Genomic DNA, 18118 nt, shown 5'->3' with positions numbered 1-18118 from the left:
CCCTACCTGCTGTGCACACAAGTACAGGTGAAGCTTTTTTAGCAAAAAAGCTTTACTTGAAATATTGTTGAAAAAAGTAGAGGACTAACATTTGTGGGAACTGAGATGGGCTCTGTGGTGGATAGGGACATGGAGGCATGCTTCACAGAGGGCCTGCCATGCACAACACTGTGGACCCTAGTCTGAGGAGTCTTGTCAGAGTTGCGGGACCCAAAGACAGTCAGGGGAGACATGCCAGCGATGGGATTTTGTGATAAGAGAGGTGAGTCCAGTGTCTAGGTTACTCGTTCATATGGAAAGAGTTAACTAGTATGCCATGTTGTGTAACAGATTAAGGACCAAACAAGAAGCCAATAACCCCCCCCACCCCTGCCTTGCTTCCTTCCCTTTCTAGAACCATGGGAATGTCAAAGCAGGGTCTTTCCCCATCCCTGCCCGTGAGGGATGGGCAACGGTTCTGGTTCTTGCTGCTGCTCCACAGGCAGATTTTGGGACAGAACAGAAAGACTTCACTTTCACTTTGACACAAACTAAAGTCTCCTGAAGAATGACCCCTCTACTATTGTCCCCCACGCCCCGTCCTTTCTCTCAGAGATCTCTGGAGTGACAGATGCCGTTATATGATTATGAGATGAAGCACGTGAGAGTAAAGCTCTAAGTGCTAAGGTGGAAATTGAGGGAGAACCCCCAAACTAGTGGCATGTGGAGATGTTATTTGGATTGTTTGGATTATCATGATCTACCTCTAGATCTCCTGGTGTATGAGAAAAAGAGATCCCCACTTGTTTAGGCCACTGCAATTTAGGTTTCTAAACCCAATTCTCATGGTGAAAACAAAGGAAAAGGACTCTCTGAATTTTCTGGGTGTTTTTGGCTATGGTTAAGGGGTGGGTGGTAACTTTAACCTCCTGACGGAATCTAGTACTAGTGTGGGGGGCAGAAGAAGGCATCAGGCCTGGTTAGCTCAACCTTCAGCAAGGGGAGGTGAGACTGGAGAGTGTCGTTCCAGGAATGGCCCCTCAAGCACGTCTGACTGATCCCAAGGCCAGTGAGATGCTGCTTTATAGAGGGGGATTAGGAGGTGCAAGCCGAGCATGGTAACAGAGTTCAGGGGGAAACTGAATGGACCTGGAGACACGAGTGTCAGGCAGCAGAACTCCATCCAGACTGGCCTGCTCTGAGGCAGCAGGGCGAGACATGCCCAGAAACCCAGATGAAGGGGAACTACAAAGAGGAGTTCCGGATTGTATTCCACTGTGCCTAATGGTAGTAAATAGGCTTCTAACACTGTTTGTGTGTGTATGTGTGTGTGTGTGTGTGTGTGTGTTGTGTGGTTGTGGTGGGAGCGGGAGGTTTAGGGAAAGACCGAGCAGTGCTCAGCACTTATTCCTGGCTCTGTGCTCAGGGATCACTCCTGGTGGGCTTGGGGGACTATACGGAGTGCCGGGTATCAAACCTGGGTCAGCCTGGTGCAAGTTAAGCACCATACTTGCGGTACTATCTCTCTGGCCCCTATAGTACTGTTAATACAGGTCTTATAAGGTAATCCTTCCATTCTAAAACTTTATAATTTGGAAAATGTTTGTTACTCACAAGTATGATGTTTCTCCATTAACCAAGTCTGGTATTATAAGCATCCATTTAATCTGCGAACAGATAATAGCTTCATGCCACTGGATTTACTAAAGCAAAACCACAAGTCAAGGTGTATGATTAAATATCTATCTATCTATCTATCTATCTATCTATCTATGTATCCCTTTTTAGGGTAGAGATAATTTAAAAGCACATATTAAAACTTATTAAAGAGGAAAAATCTTCTTTGAGTCACTTAATTCTAAATCACAGGTGATATTCTAGTACTATGTTTAATCACCTTTTACCCTAAAAACTAACTGCACACACATCATTTAATCTTTATTGCTGAATTTTAGGTTAAAATTCTTTGAACTATTAAAAGCTTTTACTGGATTTTTAAAATGGATTTTCCTAAACTATACAAATAAATAAATAATAAGTAACAGGTATATCGTTTCATTTTATTTAAGAAATTGAAAAAAATTCTGGTTCTTTTGTGAAGCCCGTGTGACAGCTCATGGAATAGTTGAGTTCATCTCATGTACATGGACTTTTAAAAAACGAATCTGGGGGCCAAAGAGACAGTACAGTGGGCAAAGCGCTTGCCTTGTACATAGCCAACCTGGCTTGTTTGCAAGCACCCCACATGGTCCTGGCTCCTTATCAGGATTGAGCCCTGAGCACAGAGTCAGGTAAGCCCTGAGCACTGCTGGGTGTGGCCAACCAAAAGAAGGTTATATCCATACTGGGTGAAAAATATGGAAGATTATTAAAGTTTCTTTTATAAGAGTATACAAAGCAGAGTAACATAACCTGCCAAGAACGCCCTGTCCTTGTGCTCTTCTAGCTGGGTAACTGAAAGGGATTAAGACATCAGTGTCACCCAAGGAAAAGTCCTAGAACATTCTGTAAAGTTAATTATCCTGATCTCTGATACTATTCAGTTATAATGTGTTTGCTTTGAGTTCTGATCAGAAAATCCAGTTCAGTCATCTTCATAAACTGTGATGAAATAGAACATCTATTTTAAGGAAAATGTTAGCAGACATTCCAAAATTAAAAATTAAAAAAAATGAAACCTCATCTATAGATTTTCAAATAACATTTAAAACAAGTCCATTTCGATAAGTTGATCTGATGAACACTGTGACAAAATTTTGCAAAAAATACTGACCAAATTAGGGCTACTGCTCTGAAATGCTGGGTAGAAAACGTTTCACTCAACCTGGCACAGGAAGGCCACCGTCTCCAAAAGGGCAACGGCATCTGAAATACTGGAATATTAGGATCCTTGAATTTCTCAGACCTTACTACAACAAAAAAATATGTGGATAAACTAAAGGATACTGAAAATGGGTTCTATCTCGATTGGGCAGGATTTATTATCCACTTCTTGGACTGGCAAACTTCCTCCATTTGTTTCCGTCAGATTTCCAATGGAACACAGACGTTACATAATGTGTCAACACTGCAAGGCCTCCTAAAAGTCAAGCTAGCATGTTAAAGGTCCTCCATTGATGACAGTCATGTGCCAGAGAAGTTCAGATCACACAAACATGACCATGAAGCATGGTCTGGGACTTGGGGCTTCTTTTCCCTTGGTATCATTACTTGCGTCACCTGAAATTCATGCCACTGTACCACGGGACTGGTTTGATTCTTGATTACCTTCAAAGCTGTGGCCCGTGGGACATGGGATGTGAGTTTGGGAGGAGCCCCCCACTCATTTGCAAGAGCCAGGATCTTATGTGATGAGAACTGTCCTCTCTGTTAAGCAAGGAGATAAGAATTGCCTTGAGGGTGGCCAGAGCAAGTCTGGGCAAAGGTAGCTTGTGTGGCAGTTAACACTATCAGAGAAGGCAAGAATGATGATAATGAGGGCAGGTTGATGAGGACGACTGAGATGCCTGGACGGGCTTGTGGTCACTTCCAAGAGACTGGACTACGTACACAAGCAAAGAATAAAGCAAGAACTCAAAGGAAAAAAGAAGATAACATTCCTCTGCTCCGCTGCTGTGGGGTCCTTTCCCTTTCCCTTTCCCTATCCAATCACAGAGACTGGATGGGTTGGTGGGGGGAGAGACAGAGAGACAGAGAGAGAGAGAGAGAGAGAGAGAGAGAGAGAGAGAGAGAGAGAGAGAGAGAGAGAAACTGCTGAAGTATCAGTTCCTTAGATCTCAGGTGAGATGAAAAATAGGGCAAGAGATGAGAGAACGGAAGTAAGAAACAGAAGAGTTGGGCTTTGAGAGTTTGCTTGCAAGGTGTTTAAAAGAAATTATGCAACGTGGCTGTGTTTTGTCCGGTTGAGAGTCTTTTCGCATGTGGTATAATTCAACCAGAGTTGTGTGGGAGAGGCGGCCTTTGAGTTTCCCAAATGACAGTATGGCTAGAAGGGTCTGGCTGCCTGGAGTGAAGGAGGAAAATGTGTTCTGTGTTCAAACTATCTTCCTCCTTGAGGGTCCCTCCTTGGGCTGCTAGAAGACCCAGAATGAGGTCAACTGCTATTGCTGAAAGGAAGATTTATTTCAAGTGTAGCTTCTGGGCCCTGTTACTCAAAGAGAATATAACTCTGATATTGGGGAAAAAAAACACCCTTACATAATTCTCTGTTTTAATTAAAAATACTAAAACCTTGATAATACATTATATATAGTCATTAATCAGATACCCAGAACTGAAGCCTTCTTAAATCCCCTGTCTTGATTTGGGTTCAGAAAATATTTAGGTTTAGAGGTATACAGAAATTATAGCAGTTGGTCTTCGAAAGAGTGTTTATAAATGTTTATGGAATCCTGTTTGTGGGTGTTACTGTAAAGGAGATTTCCCATATTCTTTCTAATTTTCTGTTTTAGCATCCAGCTGTTAAGAGTGGTGTATTTAGAAATTTAGGTATGGAGGAAAACTGTGGATTTGTCCACTTTTCCTTTCAGCTGGTTCGTGAGGCACATGAGCTCTGGGCTCTGACTTTCTTTGGGGGTTCTGATGCTTTCCTGATTATCTAATGCCTTCCTCAGTCCCTAGGAACTTCCTTTGTTCTCAAAGCCACTCTGATGTTGTTAGCGCTCCCACCAGGGCCGCTGCTGACATGAGAAAAGGTGCCCCATCAGCACAGGACACTGGTGCAGGTCCCAGCCCTCTACATCCCAGCAGGGTCCTGGGGGGAACGGGAGAGCCATGTCCGTGTCACTGGAAGAAGGTAAAATCCAGCAGGTCTCCCACTTGGTCTTTGCTGGCCTGGTGGGGACAGGGCTAGTTTTTGCTATGGTGCTGGGAAAGACTACAGCAGTTATCTAAAAGTTTCTTATCAAAAGTAGCCATTTTCCTGGTCCATTTGGCTGGTGGAGGCTTTTGTCTGGCCCTTTGTTGATTTGACCTTGTTGGTGTTTCTGGGTTGCTGACCCCAAGGCTAGGATTTATGTGGTGAAAGAAACCCCAATATTGGATGGAATGTACCATGGGATTGTCTCTTGGGTCCCCAGGTCACAGTAGAGTATGTTTTCCTTTCTGGCTTTCAGAGTCAACTTAGGCTTGTTTGATAGATAATTTGTAGAGTTATTAGGATCTAGTAGGAGAAAGAGGGAAAAGTGTATCTAATCCAACTCTCTGGAAGCAGAAGTCCCTGGAGGAAGATGGAGTCCCTGACTAGAGAATGCCTTTAAAATTCCTTCCGTGCAACCTCATACCACCAAAATAAAATAGTGGCCACAGATGCAGTACAGTATCTAAGGCACTTGCCTTGCACATGGCCAACCTAGGTTCAGTTCCCGGGAACACATATGGTCATGCCCTGAGTATGACAATGAGTTATCCCTGAGCACTTTGAGTATAGCCCAAACCCCTTTAACAACCCCTACTCCTCACCCAACATTTCTTTTGATGCAGCAAAAATAGTAATACCAAAAAAAGGAACAAAACTAAACAGGAAAATAAAATGACTTATAAAATGAGGTATATATGGAATCATTTTATTTTTGCCAGAATTTCAAGTGATTTTCCACTGGTCTTATATAAATTAGAGATCACTGAGTGTAACTCTTGATTTGGTCAATGACTGCGAACCAGTGAAGGGAAAAAACAAATTTGAGGGCTCAGTGGGTCTGGGGTAAAAGCAAAATGAGAGTCTTGGGGTTCTCACTGCAGCCGGTGCCATTTCACTGGTCACATCATTTATTTCTTTTCTCTCATCTGAAGGAAGGACGGGACTGTATCAATAAAATATTTTGTTCTTGTTTCTGGGCTACACCCAGTGATGCTCAGGGTTTGTGTCAGGCTCAGCCCTTAGAGAACACACTTGGTGGGGCTCAGGTACCATATGGTCAGCAGCACGTGAGGCAAGTACGTTACCCTTTGTACTATCTCCCTGGTCCCTAGAACAATTGATTTTTAAGTTTCAACTTTAATCTCGGACCGTCCTTAGCTTTGCTTCCTGTTCCATATTCTTCTACTGCTATGCCAAGGTTATAACACCTAGAGGGAAAAATAATCCACCAATACAAAAAATTTGAGGAACTGTGCATTTGTGATGACTGTGTATTGCTATCTATTTGGAACAATACCTCCCATATAATCTGTAGTTGTACAATGGTAAAGGCATGGCTGTCACTGGGGTCACCATGTGCATGATCTTGTGCCTCTCTTAATGGAGATGAACATGTAAAGTTTATTTTAAAGCTTACAAGCCTTTACATCAACTGGGACAAAAAGTTAGAGTAAGACGAAATACAGGGGTAGAATATCTAAGTTTGATACCAATCACCATATATATGAGTAACTGTGTAATTACTTTGCACCTCAGTATCTTCATCTGTAAAATGGGGACAGAAACACTGCCTAAACATAATGAATTTTTCTGAGATGTGTAGGTAAAAGTTTAAAATAGTTCCATTAGCTAGGGCGTTTGCCTTACAAGCGGCCAACATGGCCGACCCGAGTTCAATTCCTCCGCCCCTCTCGGAGAGCCCGGCAAGCTACCGAGAGTATTCGATATGCCAGACACAGTAACAACAAAGTCTCCAATGGAGACGTTACTGGGCCCGCTCGAGCAAATCGACGATCAACGGGAGGGCCTTTACCTTTACCTTTAGCTAATGTAACTGTTATTTACTCAAAATCAATCATAAATGATATACTAGATAGGTACCTGCCATTATTATTATATATAATCCTATATCATCTTGAGGTATGAGCTATTATTACCCCCATTTTATAGATTCAAAAGTAGAATTATTCTATTATGTAAATCATGAATAAATATATAATACATTAGTATTAACTAAAAAATAGAAATTATTTATAAACAACAATTAAAATAAAAAGTAAAGTAGTAAAAACATTCCTTTGCGCATTCAAAATATCACCCACAAAGTACCCAATATTATGTTACCATAACATTACTTATTACTTTTATCATTTAAACTCCTCTGAAACATTTAAATAGGAAAACAACAGCATCATCATATGGCTCCATGAGAATATTGGGCCTGGCTTCATTAGACTGATTTTTTTTTTTCTTTTTGGGTCACACTCGGCAATGCTCAGGAGTTACTCCTGGCACATGCACTCAGGAACTACTCCTGGCGGTGCTTGGGGGACCATATGGGATGCTGGGAATCGAACCCAGGAAGGCCATGTTGGCTGTGTACAAGGCAAACGCCCTACCCGCTGTGCTATCGCTCCAGCCCCTCATTAGACTGATTTTTGTAAGATTTTTCCATTTCTTCAGCTAAAAGGGATCACCCTGGATCCTTGTAAGGGTTCCACATATATCACGCACATAAGAATTCTCTCTCACTGTCCAGCGGCTCGAGTGGCTACTCAGAAGAATAAGGTTCATGCTTCCTGAGGCTTTCTGTTCTGTCATACAGAACCCCTTGCAAACTACTTTCATTTTATTTACGGTTTTCAAAATTGGGGGAAAACCTTCCATCAATTTGATTTAACTCAATAGCTTCTGATACCAGGATAAACGTAAATATTAAAAAAATTTGCTTACTGAGGCAGAACGGTTCAAATAAATTCAGGTTGTAAAACTCGTTGTCTATGTTCAGCAGCTGAAGGCCGACTCTAATGAGTAAGGACTTGATAAACGCCGGGAATGGTTTCAGCAGCATGTAGCCAGAGACGTAGAGAACGTAGCGAAGCCAACACAGGAGTGGAGTGGCGATCCTTCCATTGGGGGACTCAGACATTCGCTCAATCGTCGGGAAGAGCAGAAAGGAGCGGATTATCTACAATAAAAAACACGAGGATGAGACTTTTCTTCAGGGGTAACCCATTACTTTACTATATCTGAGGAGGAAACCAGATTCCTGTCTGCCTCTGTGATTATGAAGGTATCTCACCATCTCTTTGAAGATGCGCTGAAAGTATAAATTAATGTATCTTTCTAGTTGCTATGTCAAGTTAATTGACAGATGGCACCAGAAGAAAGTAGAGTCACGCAATAACTCTATCTTAAAAAATGGATGATATTTGGAGATAGTTCACCTTTGAATGTCCCTCTATTCTCTAATCTTACCAGAGATAATCTTTAACAGAATCCAATATATTTTTAACAACTGATTCAACTTAATAAAGTGCAGACCGGGGATTAAGGAAAGTTGAAAATCGTTACATGGGAAAATGTTCAAGGACAAAAATCCATCATTTCAACTCAATTCATCAGAGTATTAGGAAACACATACACAAAATATTCCAAAAGAAAAACAATGTATTAGGGACTGGAGCAATAGCACAGAGGGTAGGGTGTTTGCCTTGCATGAGGCCGACCCAGGTTTGATTCCAAGAATCCCATATGGTCCCCCAAGCACCACAGGGAGTAACTCCTGAGTGTATGAGCCAGGAGTAACCCCTATGCATCGCTAGGTGTAACCCAAAAAGAAAAAAAAAGAAAAACAACATATTAGAAAATCAATATATATATAAAGTAACAAAAGAGGAGACTAACATCCAAGAATAGTTGAGATAAGTACCAGGAGGTTCACTCCATGGCTTGAAGACCAGTTGCACATGCTAGGGGAAAAGGCAGCGCAGACAGAGACGGGAACACCAAGTAAAGGGTGTTGGGAGGATCCTCCCAGGATGGGAGACGCATGCTGAAAGTAGACTATAGACCGAACATAATTGCCACTCAATGCCTCTTTTGCAAACCTCAGCACCCAAAAGGAGAGAAATAGAATGCCCTGCTACAGAGGTGGGATGGGATGGGGGAATGGGGGGATGGGAGGGATACTGGGATCCGTGGTGGTGGAGAATGGGCACTGGTAGAGGGATGGGTACTTAATCATTGTATAACTGAAACCCAAGCACAAAAACTTGTAAGTCTACAACTGTATCTCATGGTGTTTCACTAATAAGAATAAAAAAAAATAAAAGAAAATCAATACATAAAAACAAGTTCTAAAGGGAACCAGAAAGTGACAGTAGTTAAACATAATCCCTGTTAATAACAATAACATAAATGAAATAGAAAACCCAACTAACAAATTCTTGAACAAAAAATAAGAATGGATACAACAGTTTCATTTCTTTCTTACAACTTTAAGTCATTCAAGCATATCACGGACTCAGAAAATCATATAAAATACAAATGAGGGTGTTTGCCTTGCACACGACTAAGCTGGGTTCCATACCTGACACCCTATTTGGTCTCCCAAGCCTCGCCAGGAATGATCTCTGAGCACAGAGTCAGGAGTAAGCCCTGAGGACTGCTGAGTGTGGAGTGTGGTTCTAAAACAAAAATGAGCACTCTCTCTCTCTCTCTCTCTCTCTCGCTCTCTCCACACACACGCATACATACACACACATATATGTGTGTGTATGTATATACATATATATGAGCAATTTAATTTACAAAATGAAAAGCTATGTGAGTTAAAGCATTGCTAGTGAAGACATCCAGCATCACAATTTCTTCTACGCACGTGTCAGGGTACCTCTCTTCTGCCTTCCCTACCTGCTTTCATTAATACTTGTCATCCTGCTAACATCTGAATTGTGTTCCTATCCTGGTCCTCGCAATTGCTAAGGTGAAGCCCTCACTCCCAATGTAACTGCATCCTGAGATAGGAAATTCAGGCTAAAATGAGATCACAGGATGGGGCTGAAATAGACAGGATTAGCATTCCCATAAGGAGATCCCATAGTGCTCAGCTCACTCTCTTTTCTCAAGTGCACAACAGAGGTCTGAGGGGAGCATGTGCAAGTCTGAAAGTCGTCTCACCAGGAACTTACCATCTGGCACCCTCACCCTGGACTTCTAGCCTCCAGAAATGTAAGACTTTATATGTCAGTCATTTACAACACCTGATATTTTATTATGGCAGTTCAAGCACACAAGTACTTAGTACTGATGTTTGCCTGCTAATAAATTTTATCTACGTGTAATCATACAGTGTGTTCTCGGGTTTTACTTCTTCACTCAACACTGCTTATGTTATATCTATGTTAATATACGTAGCAATATTATATCTTTGTTATACAGTTTTCTATTGAATGAACATACAGCAACTTGTTTATTTTCCTGATAGATTGTGTTGAATCCAGAAGCACTACAAATATGTCGCTATGGACATTTTTATACATGACTTTTGGTACATGTGTGCATGCACTTTTTTTGTTCCCTTATCACCTTAAGACAGAAATATTGGGTTATTTGGTATGTTTAGCTTTAGTCGATAATTCCAAAGAGTTTTCCAAAATAGTCACACCTATTTTTTTTTTTCATCTGTTGACAAATGTAGTAGTTCATTTCATTCCATTAGGTGCTGGTTTTCTTTTGATTTATAGAGTGAGTTTGCACTCCTTTGTCATGCTGCAATCTTTAAGTCTTTAGCTTGCCTATGTATCTCTTATTCTAATGTTTTACATAATGGAGACAAGTTCTTAAGTGTGATGCTTTTGAATTAGATTTTGATTTTATAGTTACTACTCCCTGTGTCTAGTTTTAGAAATCCTTCTCCTGCTTCAATCATAATGATATATATATTTTTTTCTTTCCAAGTTTTGTTTTTTTATGGTTCGATACTGATATTTCCTGCCTATTCTACAGCATGGTTAAGCCTTTGTTGTAAGGTTGGTCCTCTGACTTCAGGTGTCAGTGATCTACTTTGCCTTTGAGCTTAGGTGTTCACCCTCCTTCTGGATAAACAGAAGGCACTTTTCCTATAGGCCTGACAGCAAGGAAGGTTTTTTGTAGACACAGGCTCTTTCAGCTTTTGTTGTAGTGGTCCTTTTTATAGGAAGCTGATGGCATTGCCCAAATGTTAAAGTTGATCAGTTATCAACTACAATCCTGCCTTTTAACAGAGTATTGATGTTTCCAGAACAGAGAACAGGGGTTGGAGAATAAAAGCTCTGAGGACTCTTTCCTTTCTAGCCATAATATCTTCTTGTTTTTCTTTGTTATCTACCAGCTAAGTGCTTAGCTATTTCCTGTAGACTTTTTTCCTTTTCTTTCAACAATAACATTATCTTGGTTGTTTCTTTTTGGTCACAATAATTTGGCTTTTTTTTTTTTTTGGATCTCCTCTGTCACAGAAATAAGAATGTACTGTTCCCTTAACACCGCTAAGGCCTTGATGGTGAATTAGACAATCTGAGGGCAACAGATCACACAGTTCTTTTATATGATTTTTAAATGCAGGCTTGGCAGCAATGCATTACAAAATGCCCCTGACACGACTGTGCTTTTAAATGGAACATGGGGAATATAGAAGTGGTCTTCTGCTGTTCTGGCATCTTCTGAAGTGTGAAGCGGAGGAAATGTTGGGTGGACTGCATTTAATAATGACTTATGGGCACCTGTGATGCAGATTGTCGTGGGCTCCAGAACGTCATTTATCTTTTTAGGTCCTACCGGTGGTGCTCAGGGATCACTCCTGGCAGTGCTCAGGGAACCATATGTGGCCCAGGGATCTGAACTGAGGTAAGCTTCATGGAAAGCTTTAACTCTTGTTCTATCACTACAGTAGAAATACTATCTTCTAATTGACAATTCACTTAAATTTCCAAATTTATTGACACACTTATTTCAAATATTCTGCTATAATATTTTCATTCCTGGATCACCCACAATGATAGTACCACTTTCATTTTTTAATATTTGTTATTGAGACCTGATAGAGCAAACTCTTCTTTAGTAATACTTTTCCCTTACAGCTTATTTAATAGTAACATAGCTACACCAGCTTTCTTTTCATTATATTCTGAATAGTTCAATCTTTTTTCTTTATCTAATCTTTGTCTTTTAACTAATATGAGTAATTTATCATATTTTTGTTTAAATAGCTAATATTTTGTAGCTAAGCCTAAACTAGAAATCTAAAAATCTTGTTTTGCATTTTAAAATATTTTGCATCCCTGTATGTTGATATATTTTTTTTCTTATACTTTGGATGAGAAAGATATAGGTAATAAAATATAATTTACAGCAGATTCTCAATAAATAAAACATAAGTTACAATACATTACATGGGGGCCAGGGATATAGCTCAGTGGTAAATGTCATAAATGAGTGTATAAAATATAAGTTATGACAAATAATAATTTTAAATGATTATATGACAAGTGAAGCAATACCAATTGAGTAAAACATATATTATGCTAGTAAATCTGTCCAGTACTGGGTTATGGAAGTAATAAAATTATGAAGAAAGACTAGGAATTTTGGAAGCAGTGGTGGAAACTTAAAAGAGGTGTGGGGGGGGCCTGGAGCAATAGCACAGCATGTAGGGCATTTGCCTTGCACGTGGCCGACCCGGGTTCGATTCCCAGCATCCCATATGGTCCCCTGAGCACTGCCAGGGGTGATTCCTGAGTGTAGAACCAGGAGTAACCCCTGTGCATCGCCAGGTGTGACCTAAAAAGCAAAAAAAAAAAAAAAAAAAAAAAAAAAAAAAAAAAAAAAAAGAAGTGTGGAGGGAAGGCTTTTAATAAAAGGCAACATTTGTGCAAAGGCGTTTAGGGAATGAGCTAGAAGGTGTTTGGGGTGGGGTGGGGAAGTATTTCTGGGAGAGAGAACTGCAAGTGCAAAGGCCATAATACAAAATCCAACTTGATACATGAAGGAAAAACCAGGGGAACTGTGCCATAGCAAGGGGCCCAGCTCTACAACTCCCGAACCCTGCGGGACACCACCCCTCTCCAGGTAGATCCAGTGCCTAGCTGACAATTCCGTGGCCTTTTCAAACCAGGAGCTGTTGTTGGATTCCCCTCCCTGTGGGCGAGGTCCAGAAGCCCTCCCACGTGAACTCTGCCGTAGCATGGGGCCCAGATCCTAAATGCAGAAGCTTAGGCAGCTATGCGACAGCTCCTCATCATTCCACACTAAGCACAGCATACCCGGAGCACAGCAAACCCAATGAGGAAGGCAGGTTGAAGCCCACCAAGCTGCAAAAGTGAAAACAAGAACAGAGGGCTCAAGTAGCACCAACTAGCTCAGTAAATCCTCAGATGGCGACATCAATGACACCACTGTGAGGATGTCTGATGAGATAAATCAAAGACACAGTAGCACAGGTAGTCAGCATGGCCAGTGACGCAGAGTGCTGAAATGAGAAAGCTACAAACAGAAATGTCGAGCCTGGGAACTGATTTAAAATACTCAGCAGAAGCTCTGAACTGCAGATTAACAGCAGCTGAGTAAAAGATCAAGGAAATCCAAGAGGAGATGAAGGAAACAGCTAGAAAACATCGCCCACAAAGAGATGAACAGCATAGCAGGGAACTACAGGACGAGCCCAAGATGAACAATATGAGTCACTGGAGCCCCTGAAGAACAGGAAGGCAAACTGGATGACAAAACAGTATTTAAAGGAATCATAGGAATTTCCTAGACTTGAGGATTATGGGCACTGAGAGCCAAGAGGCCCTACGGCTCCCATGAAAACAGACCCAATTAGGAAAACTCCAAGACACATTGTACTCAAGATAAAAAATGTCGAAGATAGAGACAGAATATTGAAAGCAGCAAGATCTGGGAAGCAACTTGAAGGAGATCCCATAACATTCACAGCAGATGTATCAAATGAGACCCTGGGTCAGAAGACAATGGAGGGATACAGCACAAAAATTCAGTGAAATGAACACCTCACCAAGAACACTCTATTCAGCTAAATTATGGTTCAGATTTGAAGGAAGGAGACAAAACTTCAGGGACAGGCAACAGCTTAAGGAATTCACAGCCCGGAACCTAGTTTTATAGGAAACATTAAAGGAGCTTCTTTAAAGGACAGGGCAAATTTCTCAGCAAGTATGGCACAGTATGGCACTCACTCATGAAGCTGATAGTTGCCCTCTATTAGATAAAGGAAGGTAGGCTTATTCCTATCTTGCTAAGGAATTTCACACATTTTAAAATAATGAATCAATGTCTCTTTTACATTGAATGTGCTATGTCTTAATAGTTTTTTTTCAATATTCCTTTTCTAAGTATGAAACACATTATACTTTTAAAGACCTATTCAGATTTTCCCTTTATTTTTTTTTTCTTTTCCTTTTTGGTGTTTGGGTCACACCTGGTGATGTTCCAGGTCAGCTTTGTGCAAGGCATGTGCCCTACTGGCTGTATAGCTCTCTGACCCCGAATTAAAAAAAATATTATTGTTATTATATTATGATTAGTTTTTGGTTTGGAGAGGAGTCATACTGGTGGTGCTCAGGAGACCATGTTTGGGGATGAGATTGAAACCAGGACTGGCCACATGCAGGGCAATTGCCTTGCTCCCTATACTATCTCTATAGTTTCTTGGTGGTTGTATTCTTAATATTATTCTAGAGCTACTAAATCAGTTAAATTATGCTAGAAAAAAAATGAGAGCCATAAATACTAGAAAAGCAAATTTATCATGTATGGTGTATGCTTGAAATATTAAAAATCTTTATTTTCCATATGTGACTAGGACTGACATGGAAGAATTCTAGTTTTTAATAAAAATATAAAAATAACAACTAAACAAAAATATTAAAAAATAGTGTATTGCTCTGATATAAAGAAAATGTTTAAACTCAAAGGGGTATCTTTGTTTTTCTATTGATTGCAAAAGTGTTGTTAAGTTTGCCCACTAGGTTACCAATTTCATTTATTCAATTTCATTGAAATTCAAGATGATTCTCATTTTGAAATTCTGTGTTATATTACCATCTATATGAAAACTAAATTGCACTAATAACCCACAATTTCCAAAAAAGAAGAAAAAGAGGGGAGATTATCTCTAGCATATATTGAAGCTATAATAGTTAAAATGCTTGATGATTGTTTAATGGAACAGGGTTTAATAGAGTTCAATAGAACAATATCAGCAACACAACAAAGTCTAGAAGCAGACCTTAATATGGATGGGAATCAAATTTATCAGAAAGGTATGAGCAGAGAGGAAAAATTTGAGCTGTTGAGTAAATGTAGCTGAGCAAACTTAAAACAGAAATATTTGGAACAGCAAAACACCAGGGACGAGTCCATAATTAGGCATGGTTGCATGGCTGCATACACGATTCCGCCATACAATGATATATTATGTTATAAAGAAACATTAGGTAGATTTAATGAGGATACTAAAGTTGATTCATCTTTAAAATTTTGTTAGATGATTAAGCTTCTAGCAAGATGTTCTATGTCCTAGAGCTCGGATGTTCTTCTTACTTTTTGTTCCGAAAGCACAAAGGTATTTTTGTATTTTGGGGTGCCTTAACTGTATCACTGTCATTCTGTTGTTCATCAATTTCCTCGAGCAGGCACCAGTAATGTCTCCTTCGTCCTAGTCCTGAGATTTTAGAATTATAAATATAATTAAATAATATAATTCATAATATAATAATATAAGGGGTGCCTTAACTATGACCCATAAAAGAAAACCTGGAAAATTGGATGTCACTGAATAATGAAATCTCTTACTAAGTGCGATTTAATGGTTCAACTTTCAATCTTATTTCCTCCTTAAGGCAACTTTTAACCGTAATGATAAATGGTCACTAACTCATAGGAATAATATGATGTCAGCATATTTACCCTGAACCTATGGTTGATAAAAGATGTAGAAGTTATTCTAAACATTCTCCGATGCTATAAAGTCTTCATCAAGAAAGTAAAATGAGGGGTTAAAGAGAGAGTGCAGGGGTTAAGAAGTTTGTCTTGCACGTGGCAATTCAACTTTGATCCCCAGCATCACATAACGTCCCCTGAGCACTGACTAGGAACGATCCTGGAGCACAGAGCCAGGAGTAAAAATTGGACATGGCTGGGTGGGGCTTGCCTTCCCAAACAAACCTCAACAGAAAATTTTATAAAGAAATTATGTTTTCTTGTACCCTATTTAAAAGCAGAAAAATGTTGAAACATATTAAATGGGAAATTTAGAAATATATTTGCTTTACCCCTGGCAAGTTCAGAGTAAACCAGAACAATCAACTAATGAAAATGATCTGTTTTCCAACTCTGGTAATTTACTCCTTTTTAATAACTCATTACTCATTTTAATTTCAAGTCTATTCACGTTAAGCTAAGGGATTCCTTAAGTTTATTAAAATATCCTCAAAGATTTAGAGACTATAAATAGTTAATATGGGTACTGTCATACTAAAAAAATGTACCACACAGATTCCATACTAGTTATGTAACCCACAGTACATAAGGAACTTCAGTCTGATCAAATCAGTTGGCAGAAAGAGGAAGCAATCCATTATTTTCTATAAATGATCCATACTGTGACCCATGTTAAACAAAACTGCATGCAAGGGAAACTCTCTGAGCAACTACAGAGTTACGTTGGGTTGATCTATATCAACAACAAATTGAGAATTAAAGTGCACGCTGAAATCATGGGAACGTACCAAAACAATAAGGAAGTTCTATTATGTGCTCTGAATGCATCATTGCCTCTCAAAAATATAAGAAGACCAGAGATTGTTTATCACAAACCAATACTAGGTCAATGAGGCTGGACTTCCTTTTTTGATTTTAGAAAATAGTCACTACCTGTTGGGTGGAACTTATACTTTTTTTTTAGCTATCATAATGATAGTATCAATGAAATCTATAGTCCAAATTTGATAGGGTAAGTCACAGTAATAAAAACTTCTTTATTCATATAGAAACCTATTGGCAAAAAAAAATCACCAAGGTCAAGGAAATATACCAGATTTTATAACACAGCTGTGCAGAGGAAGTTCCCAAATCTGAATACATGACAAAACATTTTCTTAAGTTACTGTCTCATTAAAGAAGTTTTAGGCTGGCCAACTGACTCTACTCTAAGGAAACATTATCATGTATTTTATATTCTCATCTGGAGTCTACCAGAGTCAGCTTTTGATCATGAAGCACAACTAAGATTTCTTGAAAAGTACAGGAAAGTGAATATACACACTGGGACTTTTTGATCCTGGGTATGTCGGGGGGGGGGTGGTGGTGGTATTTCAATATTTATTTTTCCTGAATCTGTTATTATCAATCTTTTTTTTTTCCACAAAGGAAGTTAGGAAATAAACTGAAGTATAGCTATGAAGTATGGAGTATGACATTCAGGTATGGTTTATGGTGAATTTGCTTCATTAAAAAGGCACTTTTTGAAACAAAGAGCACAGTCTTCAATAAATGTTGCTATTCTGATGGCTTATCACAGATGCAATGATTTCTTTTTTTGGGGGGGCGTGCAGCAATGAAGCCTGCATGTGATGACTAAATGGGCCATGGTGAACTATTCTTCTACAACTTCAAAAGAAGAGCATCTCTGCTAGCTTCCCATCATATTAGTCGAGTCCACCTGCCACAGTAAGGCAGGGTTCTTCCCCACTGCACACCTTTTCCATGACCGCCAACATTGTTAGGCCCTGTTAGGGAGTAGGCAGTATTAAACCAGAGTTCTCTGAGATAAAGTTGCTAGGAGTCAAAGCATAGATCGAGACACAATCTGAGTTTAGTTTCTCTCTTTGCAACATCAGGTTACATTTTTCAAGGGGCTGGAGCGATAGCACAGCGGTAGGGCGTTTGCCTTGCACGCAGCCAACATGGCCGACCCGAGTTTGATTCCTCTGCCCCTCTCGGAGAGCCCGGCAAGCTACTGAGAGTATCTCGCCCGCACGGCAAAGCCTGGCAAGCCACCCGTGACGTATTCGATATGCCAGACACAGTAACAAGTGTCACAATGGAGACGTTACTGGCCCATTCGAGCAAATCGATGAACAACGGGAGGACAGTGACAGGATAATGATGATTTAAGTTATTCAATCATATGCAAGCAATTAGTATTTCATTTTATTTTTATGTTACTATTTCTCTATAGGTTCCACACTCAGCAGTGCTTGGCCTGGTGGAGGATGGGGGAAGCAGGACCCCCGGGGGTGGTGCTGGGGGGAGTGGCCAGCATTCGGTGCCACAACCAAACTCAGTGTCTCTGAGCTACCTTCCTGGGGCCGTGTACAGAGGCACCTTAAAAACTGCAGATATCAATTTATTTTTTAATGATCACGAGCTTGCTTTTTGAGATCTTCTGCTTTAAAATTGTTATTTATCAATGAAACAGGAATGTACTCCACAGTGGGGAAG

The 18118-nt window shown here is 40.0% G+C and overlaps 1 protein-coding gene across 1 annotated transcript in view; it reads right to left on the bottom strand.

Moving 5' to 3' along the window:
- Positions 1–18118, bottom strand: part of LDAH (lipid droplet associated hydrolase) — a 112897-nt gene that overhangs the window by 21645 nt on the left and 73134 nt on the right. The window contains exon 5 of the mRNA XM_056127835.1: positions 7571–7805. Within this exon, the coding sequence (XP_055983810.1) occupies positions 7571–7805 (235 nt within the window). The remainder of the gene's footprint in view (positions 1–7570; positions 7806–18118) is intronic.

This window comes from Sorex fumeus, unplaced genomic scaffold (assembly GCF_029834395.1).
Source record: "Sorex fumeus unplaced genomic scaffold, SorFum_2.1 ptg000006l, whole genome shotgun sequence".
NCBI classification, from domain to species: domain Eukaryota; kingdom Metazoa; phylum Chordata; class Mammalia; order Eulipotyphla; family Soricidae; genus Sorex; species Sorex fumeus.
Note: the sequence above shows the minus strand (reverse complement) of the source record. Positions and strands in the feature narration are given on the sequence as shown.